General features: G+C 34.3%; 1 protein-coding gene across 10 annotated transcripts in view; it reads left to right on the top strand.

Annotated features, from left to right (window-relative positions):
• Positions 1-25,988, top strand: part of LOC149572984 (senescence-associated family protein) — a 131,060-nt gene that overhangs the window by 84,124 nt on the left and 20,948 nt on the right. For 5 of the 10 annotated variants that reach the window (XM_089814122.1, XM_089814119.1, XM_089814120.1 and 2 more), the window contains 4 exons: positions 9,124-9,170; positions 9,273-9,396; positions 9,549-9,617; positions 9,733-9,836. In XM_089814122.1, the coding sequence (XP_089670248.1) occupies positions 9,124-9,170; positions 9,273-9,396; positions 9,549-9,617; positions 9,733-9,836 (344 nt within the window). Of the gene's footprint in view, positions 1-9,123; positions 9,171-9,272; positions 9,397-9,548; positions 9,618-9,729; positions 9,837-25,988 lie in introns of all 10 variants that reach the window. The other 5 variants (XM_089814118.1, XM_089814115.1, XM_089814117.1 and 2 more) reach the window with 1 other exon arrangement.

Genomic DNA, 25,988 nt, shown 5'->3' with positions numbered 1-25,988 from the left:
CTCCAACTAAGAGGCAGAGAACAAACCTCTGTAAATGATGTTGATTGTCAAATATCAATATCAATTATTTGTTTCGTCGTCTTGAACTTGATATTTACTGTTTATTATTTACAATTTTATTTTATTTTTATTTTAGTAATTTTTAGTAGTTTGAAATCTTCAAGTAAGTGACTCCATTTTTTATAAGGAGTGTATTGATACTCGTCCTTGTACCTCTACAATTAGAGTTTTTTAGTAATTATGTATATTACTGAAGAATAAAAAAACAATATAATTAAGTTTAAAAATGAACAGTGTATAACTATGACATTCAAACATTGTTAGTTTATAAAAGATATATGAATAATGCATGAAGATAAAAACCTTATTAGTTTATATCTTCCACTAATTTAGTATCAGTTGTTAATGTTTTAGCATCAGTAGAAGTAAAACATTGATTATTTGATATATTAATTTGTGTTTATGTTTTTCAGATAAATTGTTATTGGTGATTTTTATACATATAATATATATTATATGTTATGCATTATATATCTTATATATATAATATATATATACGATATGTGTAATATAATATGTATTATATATATTATGCATTATATATTATTATATAATAATATAGTAATATCTTTTATATTACAGATATGGTCAATATATTTATATTATATATATAAGATGAGTTATGCATAAACTAAATGGTGATTAACTATAGAGACATGTCTCCTCCTCTCATATTATACATATATGAGATCCAAATCTGCATTTGAAAATCATCAATTACAATGGCAATGAAAGTACATTTGCAAAAATGATCTCAGTTACTTCAACATGTTATCAGAGCCAACTGCAAATATAAGAAGTCTCTACCCAATATATCAGGAGGCTCTTAACTATGGAATGGAGAGAATGAAGTTTGAGTAAGAAGAGTTTGGAGATTGCAGACCATATAAAAGAGATCGCAATATCTTAGATCAACCTTCCATCTGCTGGAAACGAATGACGATATCAGAGGACATGTGTAACTAACAAATGTACGTAGAGAGTTGGTACACCACCACTAAATTTCTCTATGCATGTGGGATAAATAGAGGATATTTTGAATTTTGATTAGAAGAAATAAGAAGAGTGGACTGGATAGCGAACACAGAGACAAGTCTGACATGAGATAGTGATCCAGATCTCGTCCGGGCTAGTTTGCTATTTCGATTTCTCTTATTATTGTCACCATAAATTAATAATCGAGTGCCTTTGAATACTCAAAAAATTAAAATATAGAAATGACGAATGATAACAATATAAAAGCATATCTACCTAATTTTGCATTTTCTATACATTCACCTCTATCTTCATCTATATTTCTGTACTTATCTAGATTTGTGAAATGGGCACCTCTGTTTAGAAACTCCCATGCCATTTCTGCATTCTTAGTCTCTGCTGCTACCTGCAACAAATTAATCTTTCTTACTTCCTTCTCCCGTAAGAGGAAATCCTGAACAAAAGGATGTACCCCCCTTTCTTTCTTCTACAGTGCCAATGCCTACGGCTGAGGCCCACAACAAAAGTGATTTCTTTTTCCATTCATTGTTATATTTATTAAGGAGGCTCTGCAATATGGCACCCCCAACCTCTGCATCCTCTACTTGAGTGGCATAGTGCAATGTTATGCCTCCATAGACATCATGCTCTGATAAAGGGTCAGATCCTTTTTCAATAATAGACACACAATACGAGTATGGCCTCCACGTGCTGCCATTTGCAATAAGGCCTTCCTAAAGCCACCAACTTGCTGAACGTAATGTTTCACTTGAGACGCATTGTCCACACTGAAAGATAATAGCTTTTCAACCATTTTTATGTTGCCTTTCACAGATGCCAAGTGCAATGTTGTTCTTCCTTCGTCATCTCATATAAAAGGCATGCGAATATGAGAATATAGATCCTGGGATAGTTTGACAGAATCAACGAAGTAGACCCGTCTCAAATATTGAGCAAGCATCTCAGGTAGGATAATCTGAACAACATAGAGGAGACATTGATCGAAAACAAGAGAGTAAGCATAACTCAAATTCCATTATATGTGGCATCTGCAAACTCGAATGCAAGTGGTAGGAAGTTAGACGGAACTGATAGAGTTGTGCCATTGGGGGGATTGAAAGAAAATAACATGGAGTGATATAATAATCAAACTCTGAGGGTTGTGTTCCAAGGAACGATGCTACTAGATCATTGTATATTATATAGTTAGTATAATGCTGCCATCTTGGTTCCTTAAATTCCTTTGTGCATCATTGGAAGACAAGTATGATAGAAGAATGATCATTTAAGGATGACAACCCATGTAAGTAATAAATGAAGCAACTCTTACATCAACAACATCCAGTATCAAACACGCGTCGAAGCACTCATTAATCATTATAGAATAATTGGAATACGAAGTCAGTTGAAAGCCTATACATGAAAGGAAGATGATTTTGTATACAATGACGATGGCACACACTTTCGATCCAAACATGATGATATAGAAGGATGAGCATTATTAAACCCTAAACCTAATCGTTAGTGCTTTATGAAATTTAAGAAGATTGTGGAGTGAAGGTATATGAAGTGTGATTAAATAATTTGGGCACCGATTCTAAAGGTAAGTTAAGGTAAAGTATACTTTAATACATTATTAAACTAATAAATATGTTTAGTTTCCGAAATCGTATTAAATTTTTGTTTTCACCTAATGAAAATAATGTGTTATATACATTTCTTATATAAAATAATGTTTAAAGGCAATGATTTGAATATTCAAAACATTATGTTAAATGTTATGGTGTGTAAATATATTATTGTTATATATGAGAGGTATTAATCTCATGTGAAATCAATCATATATTTAATGTTCTTAAAATAAAATAAAATAATTGAGAATATTAGAAGCACCATTTAGAGGAATAATGAATAAATAAAAGTAAATAAAAATAAAATTATAATATTGTTACCAAATATTATTTTCTTGTCTATAGGAAATTATGAATTACAATAAATGGGAATTTAACAATGGATATTCATCTACAAGTGGAAGTGATGATTCAAATTGATTGATAACTCTATAAAATAAAGAATATGGGAATTTTACATTGCAAGGGGGTGTATAACTATCTTAATCAATGTTTCATTCCCATTATGGGCATTTCATTGGAGCAACTTGTATCAAGAACATTAATGTGTAGACTCTCGTAGATACCAACCATTACCTGACAAGATGGGTAATAAGGTAAACAAGAATTATCCTGGAGTATTATGGCAACCTGGAAAGAGAGGGAACAAATAGGGGATTTGGTTTCATCAATTGTCAAGTAATATTGATCTTATTAAATCAGGAGTAAACCGTGTTGTGATAGAATCTCAAATGATCGATAAATTGTAACAATCAAGAGGACTATAATTCATGCAACCTTGTGATCATATTGGGTCTACCCCTTGTGTACATCATATGAAAGTGATGACTTCATTTGAACCATCTACAATAAATGATAAATGATACTTGACAAATGAATTGTGGCACAATCATACTCAATCAAGATATTGGTGTATTGTGGACAAGTTTGTGTTCACTTCTACTATTATTTTTAGATTTTCAAACTTAGAAAGAAGTCATCATGTTTGATACTAAACAATATAAGTATGAGTGGGAATTTTACATTGTGGAGGGGAATAATAGTCAATGTTTCATTCCCATTTAAACCTTCATTAAAAGGGAAATGTTCTCAAATAATCTATGAAGACAATTTCTGAATCTTCTTAAATAGATAAGTATTCTTATATTTTGTATTTATCTAATTTATAGTTTGTCTCTTATTTGTAATTCTTTACATCCTATAAGGGTTATTTGCTTTGATCTTTTTCTTTATGTTTGAGGATATTCTTACAGGAAAAGAAGGTTGGTACTTCAAATATGCTACCAAATATTGTGCAGACTAAAATAGTTCCAAAGACCCTGATGATTAAGTGTGGCTCTTGATGCAAGCATCTTCGATGATTGAGATTATGAGATTCTTCTACATTAAGAGGGAGTGTGACACTTCTTCAAAGGCAATACTGGAGCTTAGAAGATTGAGACTCAAAGGGAGTCTAGAAATCCATGTGGGTGATTGCATGATGTTGATGGGCCTACTCCTACATATATCATGAGGGAATGATGAGGGAATGATGAGTTTGTCAAGCATCCTTGGGAAAAGAGAATTTTTTTTTTAAGAAGTAATAAGAGGACCTGACATCCCATGATCTATATTCAGAGGGAGAAATTTTGAGATGCAATCCCTTTTGGATGATATCTTCTCTATGAGGAGAATTTCTAAAGGGAAATGTTAAATTGAAATATTTCAAAAGTAAAAATTGATATGTTGATTTCAATCTATATCTAGTTATATAATTGTTGTTTCAGATATGTAATGAAAGGTGACAATCTTTCATTGGCATATATAAACAAAAGTTAATCATTGTAAGGTGACGATCTTACATATGATAGGCTTGTTATCATGGTTCTTTGGGCCAAAATTTTCCAAACATCATGATAACAAACAAAAGGTAATCTTTGTAAGGTGACGATCTTACAAATGATAGTCCTGTTATCATGGACATTTCGAGATATTTTTTTTTGGAAAATTAGAGATCATGAGTGTGTTATGGGCATCTCTAGACATTGCTTAAGTGCAAGTAGAGATTTTTTTTGGGCTTTTCTAGACATTGCATAAGTGCAAGTAGAGATTATTTTTGGGCTTCTCTAGACATTGCTTAAGTGCAAGTAGAGATTATTTTTGGGCTTCTCTAAACATTGCTTAAGTGCAAGTAAAGATTATATGTGCTATCTCTAGACATTGGTTAAGTGCAAGTAGAGACTATGTGTGCTATCTTTAGACATTGCTTAAGTGCAAGTAGAGATCATGAGTGTGTCATGAACATCTCTAGACATTGCTTAAGTGCAAGTAGAGATCATGAACTGCAAATGTGTCATGGACATCTCCAGACATTGCTTAAGTGCAAGTAGAGATCATGATGGACATCTGACATTGCTTAAGTGCAAGTAGAGATCATAAGGAAATACTGTATGTTGCTAAGAGATTTTTAATATACATTATGTTGATTACATAATGATTCTGATTCTAATCTAATGATGTTTTACTTCTCCCTTGCTAAAGAGGGAGTGTTAATGTTTTAGCATCAGTAGAAGTAAAACATTGATTATTTGATAAATTAATCTGTGTTTATGTTTTTCAGATAAATTGTTATTGGTGATTCTTATACATATAATATATATTATATGTTATGCATTATATATCTTATATATATAATATATATATGATATGTGTAATATAATATGTATTATATATATTATGCATTATATATTATTATATAATAATATAGTAATATCTTTTATACTACAGATATGGTCAATATATTAATATTATATATATATAAGATGAGTTATGCATAAACTAAATGGTGATTAACTATAGAGACATGTCTCTTGAAGAGACATGTCTCCTCCTCTCATATTATACATATATGAGATCCAAATCTGCATTTGGAAATCATCAATTACAATGGCAATGAAAGTACATTTGCAGAAATGATCTCAGTTACTTCAACATCAGTATCACCATTCACATTCAGCTTTGTTATTAAGAAGGTAGAGTGGGTACCTTATCGTGCTTCTTTCTATAACTGCATGGGTGACATCTCTCCTATGAAACTGTATCTCATCATTTGATGGATGGTAGCTTGAACAGGTAGTTTAGTTGTGGTTGTGCTCTTGCCCAAGGGGAAAGGAGTGCAGCGGAAGGAGTGGATAGGAGTAGGAACAGCTGGGGTGGAGGGGCGTGAGTTTGAAATGTTCACCGTTGTTCTTTTTGTGTTGATAGAATGAGATGCAGATGCAGAAAGTGTTCTTTATTTCATATTTCATTCATCATGTTGTCACACGCATTGAAATATTATTACATCAAAAGAGAATAAACAATTCTCTGCATCAAGATAAAAATCATATTAAAAACCATTACAAAATCTGATAGTATCAAACTATAAATTAAAAATCAGACTTATTTTTACAAATCTCAGACCTGAAATAGTCTCCAATCTCGCAATAGAATGGTCAGAAATAGTCCAGCAGCAAACTAGGTGTCAAAGTAGGACAAGGGCAATATCTCAGTCAAATCAGAACGAAAGACTTTCAATGCAAATAATTTCCAACTCCCAAATTGCAGATTTAAATCTAACTAAAACACCCACATGCCAATAGGGAAGTGTACAACCCTCCTAGAAAGGGGCAAATAGGCTATAAATTAAAATCTTTTCCAAAATTTTTGAATGACCTATCAATTTGTTGCACCCAACCATGAGGAAGACAATAAACCAATGCCCAAAATCATATCATTCAACCCCGCTGAGTTATGAACAAACATGATATCAAGTATCTCTGGAAAAGTACACCAACACATTTAAAAGGCACTAAATCTCTTGGAAACTTGAATAACACTCCAAGAAAGCACACACCACAGCAAGAAATAAATATCCATCTCAGAAAACGTCATAAATTCATCATCTTCGAAGCCAAATTACCAAACAAAGCCAGATTCACTATCAATCTCAAACCAAGAACACCAACCAACTATTATGGATGTTTTGCCTCCTTACCAGCAACCAAGAAGAGGGTTTTCATCCTCAATTGGAAAAAAAGAGAACTCTCAGAGCTTATTTTAGCAACATTTCGTTGAGCTTTCAAATTCAGTATATACAGTATATGCAAATGAGAGCTCAAACTTATGTTTATAAGAAGGGGCAAGATTTAGGGCAACACAAATTTGAATTTATTTCCCTCTCATTTCACTTTCGCAATAACATGAAATTGTTCCCTTGAGGTTTGACCCATTTTTGAGTCCATAAAACAGAATTTTGAAAACACTTTGTCAATCCCATGTCTTGGCACCACTTTTGGAGGCATAATACTTATATTTCATTTGCTGAAGTCCCTTCACCTTGACGTCACTTTAGGATTCCAACTTTTCTTCTAAAAACAATTTAAACATTCCTAGGTGTAGGGATAGGGGAACACTTTCTGAACACATCACCTTTTCACTTATGTTACAAAGCTAAGTTTCCAGTTCAGGTTCAGGGATCGGGTTCATTGGTTCAGCTAAATATTTTCTGAGGTTTGTGTTCATTAGTACAAAATCCATGTAAAAATTGTCTGTACATATATTTATGCAGCCTAGAAGCACAAAACAATCATATATAAATATATATTTATGCAGGCGATAAGATTGGAATTTTGCATAGCATCATATAAAGTTTAAACAACAAAACCACCGTAAACTTGAATATCATCTAAATTCAAGCATGCATGGTAAATATTATTTGTTGAAACTTCAAGTTCAATATCTAAAGAATAATATCAAGTTTCAAGAATTGGAACTTTTATGTTTTAAACATCAAATGGATTCTCTAAATCATCAACACCATCATCATCATCATTGATATTAGATGATGTAGGTACATTAGATGAAACACAAGCACCGTTGGTGCCACTTGCACTAATAGTTTGCGTGCTTCCTGAGTCCTCAAAAGCAATATGCTTAAAAGTGGAAGCATTCAAGTCAGTATCTCTTGCTCTATATTATTTGTGTGAAAGGAGACTCAAGATGGAATGCATGTGCACTAAGTTTTTGCTCTTTTTGAGTGCAATTCATTGGCCTTGGAATTACCACCAATTATGAGCATCCATTGTAAACCTATCACGAAGAGGCTCAACCCTTTGACCATTTGAGCACACAAAATCTATGAACTCATTCATTATTGTACCTCACAAACCATCTTTAGGAAAGAGTTTGAGGATTGCTACCTTGTACCTTCAGATACTTAAAACTCTCTAAATGGGGCAAGCCTTCGTACTGTAGAAAAAACTGACTTCTACATTATTTTTAATTCAATGCAAAGCCAAGAAGAAGTTATGGGGTGGTCATCTTGTTCCATTTTTCTTCAACAATAGCGTGCACTTATTGAAGATAGTCTCCTTAGGGTCTTGCTCTTTTTCTTTTATGCTGCTCTTCGTCTTCTCCAACATTGAGTCGATGTCATCATATCTCTCTCTAATGCATGTCATGTCAATTGAGAAAATCATGCTCATAATGGATGTTGTGAAACTAAGGAGATACTCTACACAATCCCACCATGAGTCATATAATATCTTTTCTATGATTTTTGTTGCCCTTTTAGTGATGCTTTGCTTCCAGTAGACCTATTCTGTCTAATCACCATATTAGACAATGTCTCTCTAGCTTTCACAAATCGTCTCAAGATGACTGTGTTAGGTGCAAAATGGGTTTAGGGTTTAGGGTTCAAGCTGAGGGCTAAAAACAGTGCTTACTAAAAATAGCCATATGCTAAAAATGAAAACTCTGTTCAAATGTACTGAAAACACTCACTAGGGCTCTCCTTAGGGCACTGAGTCCCATAAGCATATCCTCTTAACCTATGGGACCCCAGGAATAGGCTTATGGAAACTTCAAACTAACTAGGTGCTAGAAGGGGACATTGCAGAGTGTTATTTCACAATATGTACACCTTTCCAATCCCATGCCATGAATTTGAAATTGTATTGGTTGTTCATGTGCATGCCAAGCATTTCAATGAGAAATCAATGGTTGTAACATATCTTAATTTTGTCTCAAATACTTTCTGCAATTGCTTTTTCTGTGTGGTTATTTCAAACTGACCTGTATTAAATGTTGAAATCATTCTTGTTTCTTCATCAAACAAATATCTTTTATACAGGCAATATGCAGTAATTGCAATGATTAGTGGTTACCCTCTTTAGAATTTGGAAACTATATATTTTCTGATACAATCATCTCACTTTAATTAAGTCCCTATTGATATCTTTTAGATATCTAGATTTTTGCTTAGTGGAGTTCTTCAGTTCCTATAGTAACATTGATCAAGTAAATTTAGTGCTTCAGGTTTTGTAGCACTTTGTGTCAAGTATTTGTTGCAGAAACATTTGATTTTTTTTTCTCAACCCTGCTCTGTGTTTTGTTGCTTTGAATATGAGAAAATTTTCCTGTGACTTTTGTGATGCAGTTTGTCAAGAATGTACATGATATGATGGTCAGAACAATGTACCAAGTGTAAGTCCAACATTTAAACTATGTAAAATAATCATAATTCATAATTGGTTATTCTTTGCATTGATGTTGCAACTTTTTGGTTACTTCTTGCATGATGAACAGACCAGGCAGTGCGCAGATTCAAGGTGAAAAGAGTTTGGTGGAGGGGCTGACTATTGAGAAGAAGGGAAAAGCATTTAAAATATTTCCAGGAAAAGTATCTGATGATCAAAGAACTGCTATCCAGGTACATAGCCATCACTGTAAAAGCAAGATTTATGTTCCATTGTTTTTGTTTGCATTTATAATGGGCAACCAATGAAAGATGACAAGTGGCTATTGGATACATTTTTTTAAATCTTGCAAATTATTGTTGTGATTTTAGTTTTGCATATGTAGGATGCATATTGGAGCATGGCATCAGCATTGGAAGAGGCTGATGGCATTGACTACACCAATCCAGATGATGTGTGAAGTCTTGTCTATTAATAGTGTTTCCTTTAACAGAGTGTCTTATATCTTTTTTATCCTTTTCTCATGTTGATAAACTGTTGATGATGTTATTGGTGCATGTGCAAAGCAGTTGGAACTATTAGTGGCAACTCTGTTAGATATGGATGCAATTGATGGCAAAAGTGGTGCTTCCCTTCTTGCAGAGTGTTCAAGATCTCCTGATGTGGGTACAAGGTGGGGTTCTTTATAAATTACACTAGATTCATCTCAAGTTTTATATATTGTGCAATAAAGTACTTATTACCACAGTTTTGAACTCTTGAGTACATGATTAATGTTTAGATGGGGAAGACTAAGACACCTGTTTCTCTTGGCAAAATATGCATGTATTTTTGTAACTTTCCACCAATGTACAAATTGCAGTCAAAGCTTATATGTATTTCGTCAGCATTATTTAGCAAATTTGAGGAATTTCAGGCTGGTTACCATAACATAGATCTAGCCATTTTTCATAGATGCTAGAGGCAATGAGCAACCCCTATTAGTAGAGAAAACTGCGTGTGATTACATGTGCCTATTAATGAAGATTGTTCTCCAAAGGTTTCATTCTGGGTTAAGAATGGGACTAGAGCGCATCAGTTGCCTTTGTGATACAAAAGCATCCTAGGGTTCAAGCAATCTGGCATAACCCAAAAGAGTTTCACTCGATGTGTTTTGATTTGAAGTGTTTATTGTGATTTTTTTCCATGTGATTTTGGTTTTGTGTGGGATTTTGAATTCTATTACATTACTGTGAAGTCTATTGAGTGTGACATTGGTGTCACATGGGGCTTGCAGGTTGAAGTAAACTTTTGCCTTTGTTAAGATAGGAGTAAATTGTTAGAGTCACACAAAGCAGAGAATGTCACCAAGGTGCCAAAGATTTTCATGAGCTTAGGGAAGCCATCTAGGGTCTACTACCTGCATTCAAGACTGGATCTAATGAGGAGCCATTCTCTAGGTAATAAATGATAAATGAAAAACATTTTTTTTGTTGGTTATGTCGGACTCCCAGAATTGTTAGAAGTATAGTGGTGTTAAAACCTGTACAGGAAGAATACAGATTCTGTAAAACCACAAGATGGGATTGACAGCACACATTTCTTAAAGATTTGCTGACAAATGTGTAGCATGGCAAGATCTTTTAGATTCCATGTTTGTGGAGAAGGTCAACAATCATTGTGTCAAGATAGAAGTGAAAATTTCCTTCCGTGGAGGCAATTGAAGTCAAAATAGAAGTTGAGTTGAAGGATTGCAAACTTGAGAGCTTATGATTAAAGGTTGAGAGCACGGACAAAGTGTTTCATAGACTTGTCTGAGCTTGTAAAAGGTTAGATTATATTGGAGAGAATCTTTGCAAGTAGGCTGGATATATTCATGGTTTTGGTTGTGTGGACTGTTTGAGTTCTATATAAATTTGAAGTGGCCCATAGGATGCATACTTATTTTATTTACAAATATTATAGAAGGTTTCTTCCTCCCTTATTCTTGTGCTTTTGGCTTAGAACTTTGACACTTGTTAGCTGGTTGTTCAATTGACCCACTTACATTCACATCATTCCATAATAGAGCTGATATCAAGCCCTAAATGAGATTGGTAATAGATCTATAATGAAGTGCATGCAGGGTAGTGAAGGTAGGCCAAAAGAGGCATGGCCCATAGAGGAAGAAGAATGGTAGTAAAGAACCAAAATGGCAGAGTGCCTTATATGGCAGATTGATTCGATATGTTGAGAGCCCTTTAAAGAAGGGTTGATTTCATTAAGACCCTGCAAAGGAGATGTGAGATTGTGATAAGAGATATCAGCAATGGTGAAAGAGAGGAGGCTGGGATGCAAGAATGTGGTGTTGATGCAGACTATGAGGATGAAAGTGCAAAAGATAAAATTTGTTAAAGCCTTGATTAGGGAAAGAGGCAAGCAAGGTTTGACCTTGCAAACTACTCTGGTAATTTAAATCATAGTTTGCAAACACTGCAAGTACTCTTCGAGTTGCCAAGTACTCTCTTTTTTTTTGTGCGAGATTTTACAATTTTAGAGTTTTTATAGACACAGACGAAACATGGGTAAAAATGCTGACATGGGTAAAATGCTAGTTAAAGCACATTTTTCACACACTGGTTTGGCAATCAAACCATGAATTTTCTCTTTCAGGATGTCAATTATTAGTCCCTGCCTTATATAAGGCAGGGAAGTAATGTTTTCATTAGCATCCTTCAATTAATTTGCTAAAAATAATAATCTGAGATTCTAAGGTTTAAGAAACTTTAGTTTTTAAATTTAATTTCTGTATAATAATTTCCTTTTTCTTATTGGACTATAAGAATTTTCCTGGGGTTTAAATTGTTTTTTCCACTCAAAAAATACAAAAATTAAAGTCTAGAATTTTCTATTTTTTATTGGCATCTCTGAGAATGAAAATTCAGAAGCAGTTATCTTTTGAAGCAGCCACATCTGCTACAAAGTAACACTCAGCCAAACAGGTGCTCACTTTCCCTTCTCCGGCCACTTGTTTACTTTTTGCTACAGGGTTTCTCAGATATTAAATGAAAAGTACATGAGAGTGGAGATGAACAAATCTCTGTTTGTAATGACCTTTGTTTGCATTGCAAGCGGCTCTGGACCACAGGATGGCCAAAAAGATGCATTTGCATGGCCTTCAGCTCACTGAGTGTTGCAGCCACATGGGCTTGTTTGATTTTGAGGAATGAGAATCAAAATTCTCTCTTTTCTGCTCTAAACCCAATTTGGTTGGGCTGCCATTAACAAAATTTTCAAGTTTTTTACACCCAGTTTTTGGAATTTGTTTTTCCTGGAATTTTGCAAAACTATTTAATCAGAGATAAAACACTTACTCCAAATTATTCATTACAATTGGTGTATACAGCAAATTAACAGAGAAAATGCACAAAGAAGTGAAATCGATCCAAAATTTTCGTTGTGCTCAAAACTTAAGATCAAATTTGTAAAAACATTCATACCGATTGTAAGAATTGGCTCTGAATACATAACTCCCCCTATTTTTAAACCCCCAATTTGGCACAGGCAGCTAATAAATACATTGGATCCAACTTCAGATCCCACTTTCCCACCTTTCATGTCGGTTATGATCAGAAACCTATTGTTTCCCTCTGCATTCCCCGTCGTCTAGTATATGTAGTTGATAGCACCTACCCATTGTTGATAATATGCAACTCCTGGGATCATATTAGTTCAAGAGAACATGCAAAATTCAGAGCAAGCATTTGTGACTACTGGTAAATCTAGATCTGAAGGCCCCCTTTTTTCAAGTAGGGTTTTGCTAATGCTTTTGATTTGTGCATGACTACGGATTCGAGGCAAAGGAGGAGGCAGAAAGAGGATGAATTTGTATAGAGTGATCTTGCAACGACCATGGGGTAAATGGGCGACACAGATTAGGGATCCGAGAAAGGACAATAGGGTTTAGCTCGGTACATTTAAAAGTGCAGAGGAGGCCACCAAAGCTTATGATGTCGCTGCTGGTGAAATTAGGGGCTAAAAGGATTTAAAATTTAATTTTTAAACTTTATATTATTTTTTATTAGTCTATTATTGTTTAAATCTTTTTAACTGCTCAATTAATTTGAACAATTATAATTGTTGTTCATATAATAATTTATATTACATTAAAAATTAAAAATTAAATATTTATATAATCAAAATTCGAAAAAATTAAATATTTATATAAATAATCAAAATTTAAAAATGACGTTTTATTTTTCAAATTTGGCATTACTTAATCTTTTTGTTTTAGATTTTTCTTTTTCCTTTGTATTATTATAATATAGTAGTTTTTTAAGATAAATTTTTAATTTGCTGTGAAAGAATTTTTATTTTTATCCACAAAAGTATATTAAATGCTTTGAAATTTAGAATTTGACATTTGATTTTTTTTAAAAATTGATAACAATTTTTTAAAATAATTTGAAATATATTAATCATCATAGCATTAAAAAATACAAATTTTAATTTAATTTTAGCTATTATGATATTTAGTATAGAAGATAAAACTTAAGCTTTACAAAATACATTCATTATCTTCTTATTAGTTTTTCTTTATTTTCTCACCTCACCTATTTTGTTACCTCACCTATTTTGTTTTGACTTAGTTTAAAATATATTTGAAATCATTTTTAATTAATTAATTTGTTATATTGTTTTTATACAATTAATTGGTATTCTAATTTTTAAATTGATGTTTATTGTTTTTATTCTATTTGTAATGCCAAAAGAGTGCCTAGTCTTGAATATTTTATAATTCCAAACATTGAAATAAATCACTTGAGTTGGCCCATCAAGGGAAAATGAAATTACCGAGGATCACTTTAAAGACGAACAATTGAATTGTTTTTAGATTATATTGGTATTGAAATTTTGACACGTTACTGGTGTGTTGTTTGAGCAACTTTTTGATTACTAAATTCCCAATGAAGTAAACCGGTGACGAATATTCCAATCATGTCGAACATCATCATATTGTAAGTGGGGAGCAAAATCAAATTCCCATCATAGGCGCATCTTGGGAATAACACGAACACAAACTTCAAGATCAAGATGATCAGGATTAACCTTGTTTGGTCTGGCATAATTAAAGAAATCAATTACTTGCTGAGTGTGTGAGGCCGCACATTGGATCCGCCATGTGAAGAAAGGTCTTCGAACAACATCAAGGAATAGTAGATATTGGTGATCATTCTGAATTCGAAGAATAATGAATTCTCCACTATCGTCGCTATTAAGATTTCTGGCTGTGTCATACTTCCCAAATTTACCAGAGTATCAATGGCGTAGTTTGTAGAATGACGAAACTTTTGGTTCATTCCTTGGAGCAAGCATTGTCTTTGGGCAATATGATGTAGGGAAGAAAAACCGACATTGAATTCCTTTTCTATGTGAAAACCATAATAAGGAGGCTGAGAGGGATTAACCATAAAGACTCCAGGAACTTGCCGACTAAGATAGTCTGCAACAATGTTTTCTTTTTCTGGGATATGTTGGACTTCATAATTATACTGGTTCAGATATGCTTGCCAGCGAACATATTTCCCTCTTCCATCCTTCCTTCCATGATCCTTTTCCTTAAAAGTAAGGAATTTGGTGCAGTTTGTGCGAATGATAAACTTTGGCAGATGCATCAATCTTAATGCAAATTTCTTGAGACAAACAGATAACACCATAAATTTCCTTATCAAAAGAAATCCATTTTTTGATATCTGTAGGAAATACTCTACTAGTGTATTCAATGATGTATTCTTTATCATTCTTGACAAAACATAGATATCCTCCCCGTGCTACATCAGAAGCATCTGTATATAAGATGAAGTCCTGAGTAGTTGGCACTGTCAATGTGGGAAGATTTTGGATCTTGTGTTGGATCTTTTGGACTGCTTCAGTGTGGATTGTTGACCATTGTGGTTTTCTCTTGGTGAGAAGCTGTTGTAAGGGTTCACGGTCAAAACTTGCATTTGGATAGAAATTATTTACATAATTTAATATACCTAAGAATCTTTGCAGCTCCTTAGTATTTAATGGAGGCTGAAATTCAAGGATGTTATTCTTAATATGAGGTTGAACCTCAAGTTGTCTTGCTTTAACTACCATAACTAAAAACTTACAAGAGTCTTGACACCATTGGATTTTTGACAAGGACAGAACAATCCCAAAATCCAGACATAATTTATAAAAAATATTTAGATGAGATCTATGTTCATCAATGTCTTTGCTAAAGATTAAAATGTCATCTATATAGACACAAAGAAAATCATTGCAGCCATTGAAAATTTTATCCATTGTCTCTTGGAAGTAGGATGGTGTGTTTATCAAGCTGAATGGCATGACAGTCCATTCAAAGTGTCCGAATGGGCAGCTGAATCCAGTCTTATGCTGATCTTCCTTCTTTATGCGGATCTGGTAAAAACCTGATTTATAGTCAAATTGCGAGAAGATCTTAGAGTTAGCAACCTTTTGCAACAGATAAGACTTATTTGATATTGGATAAGGGAATGGAATAGTTATATCATTTAATGGTTTACAATTAATAACCATTCTTTTCTTTCCTTTCTTCTTCTCTGATTCCTTATTAACCATGAATGCATAACAATTGAAATCAGATTGAGAATGGACAATATACTTCCCTTTTTTGATCTCTTCGATTGCTTGTTCCATATCAACATAGTCATGCACTGGAATAGGAATCTTTTTCCCACTCTTCATCTTTGCTTCAGGCTTGATCTTTATTTCCATTTCTAGCATTTCTTTTTTCCAGAATTTTTGTGGATTGTCAGAACAAACATTTTGTATGATCAAGGCTTTTAAGTCTTCAAGAGGTTCTGTAGTTTGGATCATATTAACAAAGGGATGTTTTTCTAATGCATATACCAATTTGGGAGTGCTTATATTTTCTCCTTGTAGGGTAAACATAATACTTTTCATTGTATAGCCATAAGCGGTATACCTATCTATAAAGTTTCCTCCAAGTAGTACATCTACAGGCATCTGTTGCATGGTAAAAAAATCACATTTAAAGGTTTTCCCTTCTATGTGTAGGGCTTGTTGGTGGCAATATTTATCATAGCTAAATTGGTTGCCTTGGATATCACAGGCAGTATACACAATTTTTTCTGTTAGATGTTCCCAATTATTAAGAATTTGCCTCTTACAAAAAGAGAGAGAGGCTCCAGTGTCAATTTGGGCATCATATTGTTTGCCATTTATTAGAACACTAATATACTGGGAAAATTTTCCTGTAAGGGGATGTACTAAGTATTGTGGTTCTAATCTTGGAGTCGGTTCAGGTAAGATGGTCATCACCATTCTTGCTATACTTGGATTAGGAATATTAAGATTGATAATTTCTTCATCTTCATATTCTTTCTGGATCCTAGAGGAGAATTCATCAACACTTAAACCAAAGTAGGAGGGTCCTTCATCTATATCCCCGATGATAACATTAGAATGTTTACTGGGGATTACTATCCTAGGAGTGGAAATATTTTGGCATGTATTCAGAGCTTGCACAATGAGGTCTAGCTGAGGTTCAGACTTGTAGAATTTTCTCTGCTTTTGTTCTATTCTGACAAGATTAAATATAGGAGCTTGTTGACATACCTATTCAGAATGCTCCATATTTTGATACATGTTCAAGTTCTGAAATTCTTCTGCAAGGTTGTCAAATTGAGGCTTCTTCTGAAAAGGTGGCTGATATGACATCTTTGGTGGCTGCTGTTGTTGGTAGTAACGGGAAGAATAGACAGGTTCATCTTCATCGTCTTCATAGTCATTGTACTGCCATTTATAACTTCTTCTTCCTCTGTTGTTGCTATTGCGCTAGTTATTGAATTGGCCTTGTCCTCGTGGAATGATTCATGTATATACTAGGTAAATCCTCATGTTCTTCTGCTTCAAGCTGTTGTTCCACAACTTGCAAAGTGTTGGCAAGATCTTCTAGAAGTTCTTCATCTTCTTCAGGAACTTCTTCTGCATCCTGGAAGACAGGTTCAAAAATATTATCTTGCATGTAAAGATCTTCTTCGTCTACTACATCCCACCATGCTGCTGCGATTAGGTCAGAGTAAACAGCTTTAATAGCTTTATTTTTGCAGTGACAATCAGGGGCTTTATAACCAAGTTAATTACAGATATAACAAATAATTTGATTGGATTGTGGACAAGGATGGGAACGCTTGCGAAGAAAGCGATCCTTAGGGGCATATGACTTACGGCAAGGAAAAGTGTGAGGTTGAAAGTGGATTTTCTTGTGCTTACGGCATTGTTTGGTTACACAGCGTTGGGTTTTGGTGAAAGGATTGTAGCCAAAATTTTCAAGGAAAGTAGGAGCAATGCACTGTGCTTCATGCTTTGTAAACTTTTGTTGGTATTTATAGTTATCAATAAACTAGAGAATTTGGTCCTTGGCAAATTGGATAACATCAAAAATAGGACAGTCTTTGAGGGTTAGGGATTGGAGATCTAGATAGTGCATGACCTTATCAGAAATATTATAAGGTAAACCTTCAAGATATTTTGTTTTTGCCATAGTGACTTGTTCTTCACTAGTTAACTGATTCATAAGCTTTCTAAAATGCTTTGAATATGCAAAGAAGTCATTTAAATCACAACACTTCATTTGGAGTATATCCTTGATTATCTTTTCATGTTTGTTTGTTAGTTCCTGGCAAAACTCATTAACTAACTCATTCATCAAACAATTAATGGGGACTAGTTGAACTTGTTGCTGTACAGTATTGCCTGCAAGATCAATAACAGTCTGAAGTACAAACTTTTGATAGACTTTGGCGTCCTTTTCAGCAACTGTCTTGCTGTTCCACCATGCTCTAGTTATGCCCCATAAATGATTAACAACAAATCTACAGGTATTATCTTGATCGGTTCTAGACAATGTTCCTATGATCAAACGGTTATTGATCCAACTTTCAATTTTCTGTTTAGGATCATCATCATTGTCAATATGTAAATACCAGGGTTGTATATTGCAGCTTGTTCACATCATTAGCAGGCGATCTCTTCGAGAGCGTTTCTCTGGAGCTTGCAAAGATGTGGGTAGCACTAAGGCTGTCTGAGCAAACTATTTTTCTTAATGGACTAGCCAATCTAAGGATGTAGTCAAATTTTGGAAATAATGATCTATATGTGAAAGACAGTTGACTAGTGTATTATGATTTTGTTGTGTATGTTTGACATGGGTTGTAACAGCTTGTAACTCATCAACATTCTTATGTAAATTATTCAAGAGTTGTTCTGTTTGCAACTTAATTTTGCTAAATGAGTCCTTAGTTTCAACTATTCCAGTATGGTTTTCTACAGCTATATTAGCAAGCTTTTGTACATTAGTATTCAGGGTAGCTAAAGATTGCTTGAAAGAAATCACATCTGTACAAAGATCATCGATGTTTTGTTGCAGATGATCACAAAATTTTCCAATAAAATTCTTTTGTTTGTGATTAGAAGAGGATTCCTTTTCTTCAGCACTCTTGGGCTGGAAAGCATATTGAAACATAGAAACTGTCCCACGTTCATGTTTGAACTGTCCCTCCACAGGTGGCCATCTGCCATTCTGATAATATGTGTTTTCTTGTTCTTTATACCATTTGAGAGTTTCAGCTCTTGGTAAGGGATTGACCATATGGACAAAAGGATGATCTTTTTTTAATTTCTCTTTTCCCTTACTGGTTCAGGGATCTTAGGGACCTAAGGACCAATATTTAGTAGTGCTTCATCCTCAACTTCTACATAGAGTTGGGCTTTTTTCCGGCTAGAGGTACTACTATGTGAGCTGAAAAAGGAATGAGCATCTATGAATGGTGAGTCAGGCACAAATGGATTTTTTCGTTTTCATGGACAAGGATCTGGGTAAGATATTTATCTCATTCTAGGATACATGATGAACTGGTTTGGGTGCTTCTAATAGTCTGGGCTTAACATTTTTCATCCAATCAAGTTTCCATCCTGCTAGGATATCTATAGTATTAACATGACCTTTCTAAAGCTAGACTTCTCCATTTAGGGTCCTAGCATAAGGTAAATTATCTAATATGGCAAGATTATTTGTATTTGTTAAGCTATACAAGACTTGTATTTGGACAGAAGCATACTTAAAGGCACCAAACATATTCATATTGTACAGTGAGCTAAACACACCCCGACAGTTCAATGAACCATACTTAACTTCAGGACAGGACTTGTCTCTAGTAGCTACTGTCAAATTAGGACAGTATAAAAAACACACAGAATTTTTTGTCATTTTGGATAAATTGGATAATTGGCATGCATGATTGTAATCAACTTGTCTTCTATCACACAAGGCTAAGTAACAGACAGGACGTATGTTTTCAAGCACCAATGATCCTATGGTTACTTGAATTGTGCCAAAATGTAAGAAATTCATTTCCGTATGACTTCAAATATATTCAATTTCTTCTAGAGGGAAGATGGGTAACATTTTGGTTTGGTAAGTTTGGGCAGGATCATACTGGGTAGGATCATACTCTAGTGTGAGTTCTACTATTCTCATGCGAGGAATAACAATTTACTTGAAAGTAGATTTAAACAAAAAATTCTTCAATTTACTAGGAGTATACGTACTCTTCTTATAAATAGTGCTAGGCTTTAATTCAGGAGGAGTATATGTACTTGCCTAGATAAGACCTTTTCACAAGTCTGTATGTCTGAAATTTCTTCAATGTTCAAATCTCTGTCGGTCGCTGGATTTCTGGAGCTTCAAAGAGTCCTTCCATAAAGGCTTCATTAACTCTTTCGACACCATCTTGAGCAGCAATTCTATGGAACTTAGCCATTTTCTTTTACAAATTGAGATAATGGATAGACTAAGGCGCTTATAGCGGTTTTACGAGAGAGATAAAACAAATACCAATAACAAAATAGATAAAAGGGTAATAAAATTCTCAAATCCCAACACAAAGTGTAACCCTATAGAGATGAACTCTTCGCGCTTAGATAATATCTCAATTCATGACTAGAAATGGACAGATATTGACTACGTAGAGTCTCTGATACCACTTGGATAATAAAAAAAACTCCTTTTACTTGAGGGGAACCGGTGACGGAGGCTGTTAGCCGAATGGCTACAGCTTCAGTATTCCTTAATATATATCAATACATATAGAGAAAAGACTTGGATTGCAAGGTCTGATTTTTTATTCTCTATGCAGAGAAGATGTTAGCCGTTCTTACTAAATTTTGTAGTAGTCATAGCTCTGCCAAGCACAAGTGGGATCTAATGGTAGACTCTTGGAGAAAGATCTTTCAAATTATTGGGACTAAAGAAGACAAGGATAGAAGGCTTAAAGAGCATGTCTATCAAAGAACCTCAATGATATTGAAAGGAGATTACAACACAAAGGAAATGATGTGGATTTGGAGAAGGACTTGGTCACCACCAAGATGCAATTAAGAAGCATTCAAAACTATAAAATTCAAGGGTAGAGAATCAAAGCTAAGGCTAACTGGCTTAAAAATGGGGACAGGGGATCCAAATATTTCTTAAACTTGATCAGAGCCAAGCATGCTAGGGAGTGTATTGAGAATAGTCAAATTGAGAAGGGCTTCACCAATGACAAGGATATTATTGGTGCCTTTCAACAATATTATAAAGAGTTGTTTAGTACAGAGGTTGATCAGAAGAACAATGAAGCCTTTAAAAAGTGTCTAAGTCTCATTCCTTGCCAAATATCCAAAAGTCAAGCTAGGAATCTTTGCCAAATAATTGAGATCTAGGAGATTGAAGATACTATTAGTTCCCTAGCCAATGGGAAATCCCTAGGCCTTGATGGTTTACCAACAAAATTCTATAAAAAAACAAAGAGTGGATCTCAACAAAGCTTCTCTAGGTCTATGATGAGGCCTTTGAGGTTGGGACTCTTGGAGAAAACATTAACAAGGGAGTCATCAAATTGTTACCTAAAGGGGGAGATGGATCTCAAATAAAAAATTGGAGGTCAATCACCCTGTTGAATTTGTCTGACAAGATTATTGCTAAATTGTTGGCAAGAATAGTTGCTAACATGCTTGATAGTATTATTTCTGTTACACAAATTAGCTTCATCAAAGCGAGATACATTCTTGAAAACTTAATCACAAGTTGGGAAGCCATGAAATGGGCCAAGGATAGTGGGCAAAATGCTGGTGTGGTTCTTCTTGACTTTGAAAAGGCCTATGATAGGATTGAGTGGCAGTTTGTGATTGGTGTTCTTCAGGCTATGGGATTTCCTCCTTTCTTTTGTAAATGGTTAAGTATTCTTTTCAAAGATGCTTCTACTGTTATTGAGTTTAATGGTGAACTTTTGGAGGAGATCTCCTTGGGAAAATCTATTAGATAGGAATGCCCCCTTTCCCCTTATTTGTGTTAGCAGCAGATGCTCTGTTCTATGTGCTTAAAACTAAGGATTTGGGCCCACCTCTTAAGGGCATCGAGTTGCCTAATAAGGAAGAATTGATTTTAGAACAATTTGCAGATGACACATCCTTGTTCATTGATCTTTCTGAGATTAACTTTGATAATATGGTTTACAAACTTCCACTCTTTTGTGAAGCATTAGGAGCCAAGATTCCCCAATTGAAATTCTCTATCCTTGGCTGGGATGAAAATCCTCCTATTTGGGTTTTGAATAAAAAGTGGCAATGGATTGGACCCAACAAGATTGTATGATATCTTGGCATTCTCTTCTCTAGAGATCCATCTTTAAAAGATATGTGGAATTGGATCTATAAATAGATTGGGAATAACATGTTAAATGGAAAACCCATTTGCTTTCTTTGGCTGGGAGAGCTCAGATTGTCCAAAAGGTACTTTCCTCTAATGTAGTTTATTATGCCTTAGCTTGGATGTTTGCTAACTATCAGTATAATAAACTACAGTTTTTTTGAGGTAGTTCTTGTGGTTTGATGGTATTGGGTTTAAGAAGAAGCATTATGTTAAATGGGAGGGGTGTTGTTACTCAAAGGATCTTGGTGACCTTGGCATGAGAGATATCACAAAAGAAGGTCTTCCCCTTGCATCTAAATGAATTATTAGAGCCCTTAATTGAGAGCAACCTTGGAAAGTGTAAAATCAGAAATAACATGGTTAGGGCAAAGATTAGAAAGGGCAAATAGTGAGACAAAGTTCCCATGATTGATTGTTTTTGGGAGCTTTGATGTCAAGGTCGTGAGATCCATTGTGTTTCAGTCATTGTGGAAGGCATGGTGCCAGGTTAAACAATTGCTTGGCCCAAAGGATGCTGCAGGCAAGAGCCCATATTAGACAGATCCATATGGTGGGGGATTTATCATAATAATAAGCCTTTGGCTATTACTCAAAGCTGCTATGCCAAGGCTTGGAATAATAAAGGCATGTTTCTAATTTAGGATATTGTGGTCGAGAATAGGGTGTATTCTTTGGAAGAAGTAAAATGCAAATATAATCTCCCTCATTCGCAAAAGAGGTCTTATACCTTGATTACCAAATTTATTGGCAACTTCTTCCCAGGCAAGATTTTTAACTCTAATCAGTTTCTTGAGCAGGTAAGTGGGTTGATGGTAAGATGTTGAAGGAAAGTTCTTGTAAGGATATTTATAAAATGCTTAATGGTGACTTGGATATTATTAAAAGAATCAACTAGATCTAGAGCATTGATTGGTCATACTCTAGATGGCAATTTGTCTTTGATTTGTTTTGGCACTCACATGTTGAACCCAAAAAGCCTTATTTTAGATGGTTGTTGCTCAAAAAGCTAGTTGTTGGCTCTTTCCTTTCTCCTCTTGGTGAACGGTTCATTACTTGTTCTTTGTTTCATTGTAATGAAACTTTTGAACATCTTTTCTTTGATTGCAAGTTTGCTTCCAAAGTGTGGTCTATTTTCTTTGGGCATGTTGTGCAGGAATCATAAACTTGGTCTGTCCTGGCAAGAAGTTCTTGCTGGGTTATTTGAGATTTTTGATACCAAAATCAATGCCTTTTGGTTTTGTCTTACTAATGAGATTTTATGGTTCATCTGGAAGCAACATAACGAGGAGCTCTTTCAGCAAAGGCAAAGGGATCTTACTGGGTTATGGCTATATTGGAGATCCTGAGGGAAAGATTTATTACTTTGCTCAAGGAAGGAAAGTTGCTGATTTTCAAAGAAGACATCAAGCCGTCAAACTTTATGGAAGTTGCGCATGATAGGGAATTGCCTAGTGAAGAGACTCAACATGGAACTGGGTCAAATAGTGCTGATGCTGATAACAGCAATACTATAATGCTGGCCATCAATCACGAGCTGAATTGGAATGTTCAAAGAAAGGAAACCAGTCATGTTCAAATTGAAGTTGCCTTTTATGGAGACAATTGGGCCCCCCTTATTACAGGAGTTATTCCATGGATGGATGAAATTGACTTGCTAGCTGTTAGCCATACTGTTTTGAGCTGTTTTTAATTTGAAACTTTTCATCTTTTGATTATGCATTTATTGAGTAATGCACTCTTGTTCTGATATGATATACTTAGTATAGGTGCAATCTATAGCACTCATGCATCATGCAGCATGAACTATTTTTCTTTCCTGTTTGTATACTATCTCTAATCCAAATATCTATCTATCTATCTATCTATCTATCTATATATATAGATATAAAGTTTCATTTTGTTTTAATTGGCTAACACAACTCCCTAGTTTGTTGAACTTCCTAAAATGTCCACTAGTCTTCTGCTTGGATATTATTGAGATCTTCGTGATCGTACTTTATTGTCTAATATGATGTTTCTTAATCTTGTGTTGCTTCAATTCTATGGACTTGGTTCCATTTTCCACACTTGTGTCCTTTTTCCCATGGTTCTTTGCATCTAAAGCATATGCCTTTCTTCGTTATTTCATCTCTCCCTTGGCATCGATGTCTTGTATGCCACCGTTCTTTAGGAAAATTACATTTTCTTCCCTTATCATCCTTTCTTGATTCCTCACACCTATATTGTATCTTGTTCAGAACATTTTTTTCCTTGGAGTAGTTTGATTCAAATTTCTTGGCCTTTCTAATGGCTTCCTCTAGGTTTTGGGGCTTAAGGGGTTTTATTGAGCTTTTAGTCCTTCTATAAACATAGAAGTGAGCCTTTTATGGGAAAGATCAAGAATCATGACTGATAATGATAAGAACTTACAGGAAAATTCTTCCATGGTTCCCATTTGTTTGAGGTAGTTTAACTCTTAGAAATACCATTCAAAATCTCTATTGTCAAATCTATTGATAAGTTTTTTTGTGAATTCATTGTAAGTGGCCATTTTTTTATGGCCTGAAGTATTGATTTCATAGTGGCACCAATCATGGGTTAGCTCTATTAAATGGATTATGGCAAACTTGATTGCATTCCCTTCAGACATTGGACTCAGAGATAGGTATGTATCCAATTTCGAAACCCACAATACCCATGATTGAGTAGTTTTCTTTCCGGATCCATCAAAGCATGGTAATTGTACTTTTTTTATTTTTGTTTTGAGGCCTTCGTTTACATGGATTTCCTTTTTGTTCACCAATATTTGATTTTGTAATACTCTTTAAAGGGAATATGGTTTCTGATCTCTGGACCCATCCTTACATACATAGGTGCAATTTCTTCTACACTATTTGTGGTTGGTACCCCTTCTTCCATAATTGGCTCCTTGCTTGGAAGGAATGAAGGAAGTATGTCTCGAAGAAATGAATCTTGTGTTGAATGTATATTTTCTGAATGATTAGAGTGAGCATCCCTCCCAGAATTTGGATTTTATTGCTCAATTTTGTATAGCTTTGAGGATCATGTTTGTACTCTCAAACCTTTTGTTTGTTTGCTCCATGAAACTACTGAATTCTTGTGCTCATTGTTCTGCCATAGATCTTTGAATTATTGATGGGTTTAGGTGAGCCAAAATTCTTAGGATAGCAGTATTATGCTCTAATACCATTGTAATGTCCCTTTGTGGGATCCACCGTTAATTCACTTCTAATGTCTTGACTTAGGGTTTGGAATATATAACCTACGAGAAATTTTACTATTGGAAATATACAAGGTTTATTTCCTTACCCAATTTTTTCCCCCAAAATTATTATATAAGAGAAGTAATTGTTTCATATATATGAGAACAAGTATATTTACTATTATACTCTCCCCAAGAATAATAATTCTATGACCTAAATTGACAATCTACTTTGATCCACTATAATTTTACTTGTACTTAATTAGTCTTTGATGTTCCTTTTACCATTTAAGTTTTATGCGTCACCTTTATTTGTATTTCCTTTTATCCTTCCAAATACTTCTTCCTCCCTTTAATGCTCTATTCCCGTTATAAACTGATTCCCCTATTTACTTAAATATTTGTCAACACTATTTTAATTACAAATTCCTTTTGTGTCATATATACTATATTATAGTGGTGGCAATGTCAACATTCCTTATCCTTTGGTGGCCACTTATTTCAACTTCAGCTTTACTCCTTATCGGGGATTATTTCGTTTTCTAGGGATGTTTTCCTTCCTGGAATCTACAATTTATTAGTATTTGATCCCGCTATGGACAAAGTCAAAATTCTGATGTCTTTCTCGTTCTTCCTCCACCTTTTATTCCTAAAAGGCTAAACCTACATTGACCCTTTAATGTATTTTTAGGGTCCCACCAAGTGGCATGACCACTCATTATTAGGTAGTACTTGTGTTCCGTTAGTCAGTTTAGATCGATAAACCTGTCTGTTCATTAACTATTATGTGGATCCCGGTTTTCTATATTTTGAGGTCCCACTTGTTAACTATTTTCCATAGTATATACTATTGATTATATTAATTATTATATATTATTTATATA

The sequence above is a fragment of the Cupressus sempervirens genome, chromosome 2 (genome assembly GCF_028749045.1).
Source record: "Cupressus sempervirens isolate cs-2001-9-10 chromosome 2, ASM2874904v1, whole genome shotgun sequence".
NCBI lineage: Eukaryota > Viridiplantae > Streptophyta > Pinopsida > Cupressales > Cupressaceae > Cupressus > Cupressus sempervirens.
The sequence above is the reverse complement of the archived record's forward strand: the minus strand, read 5'-3'. Positions and strand labels throughout refer to the sequence as shown.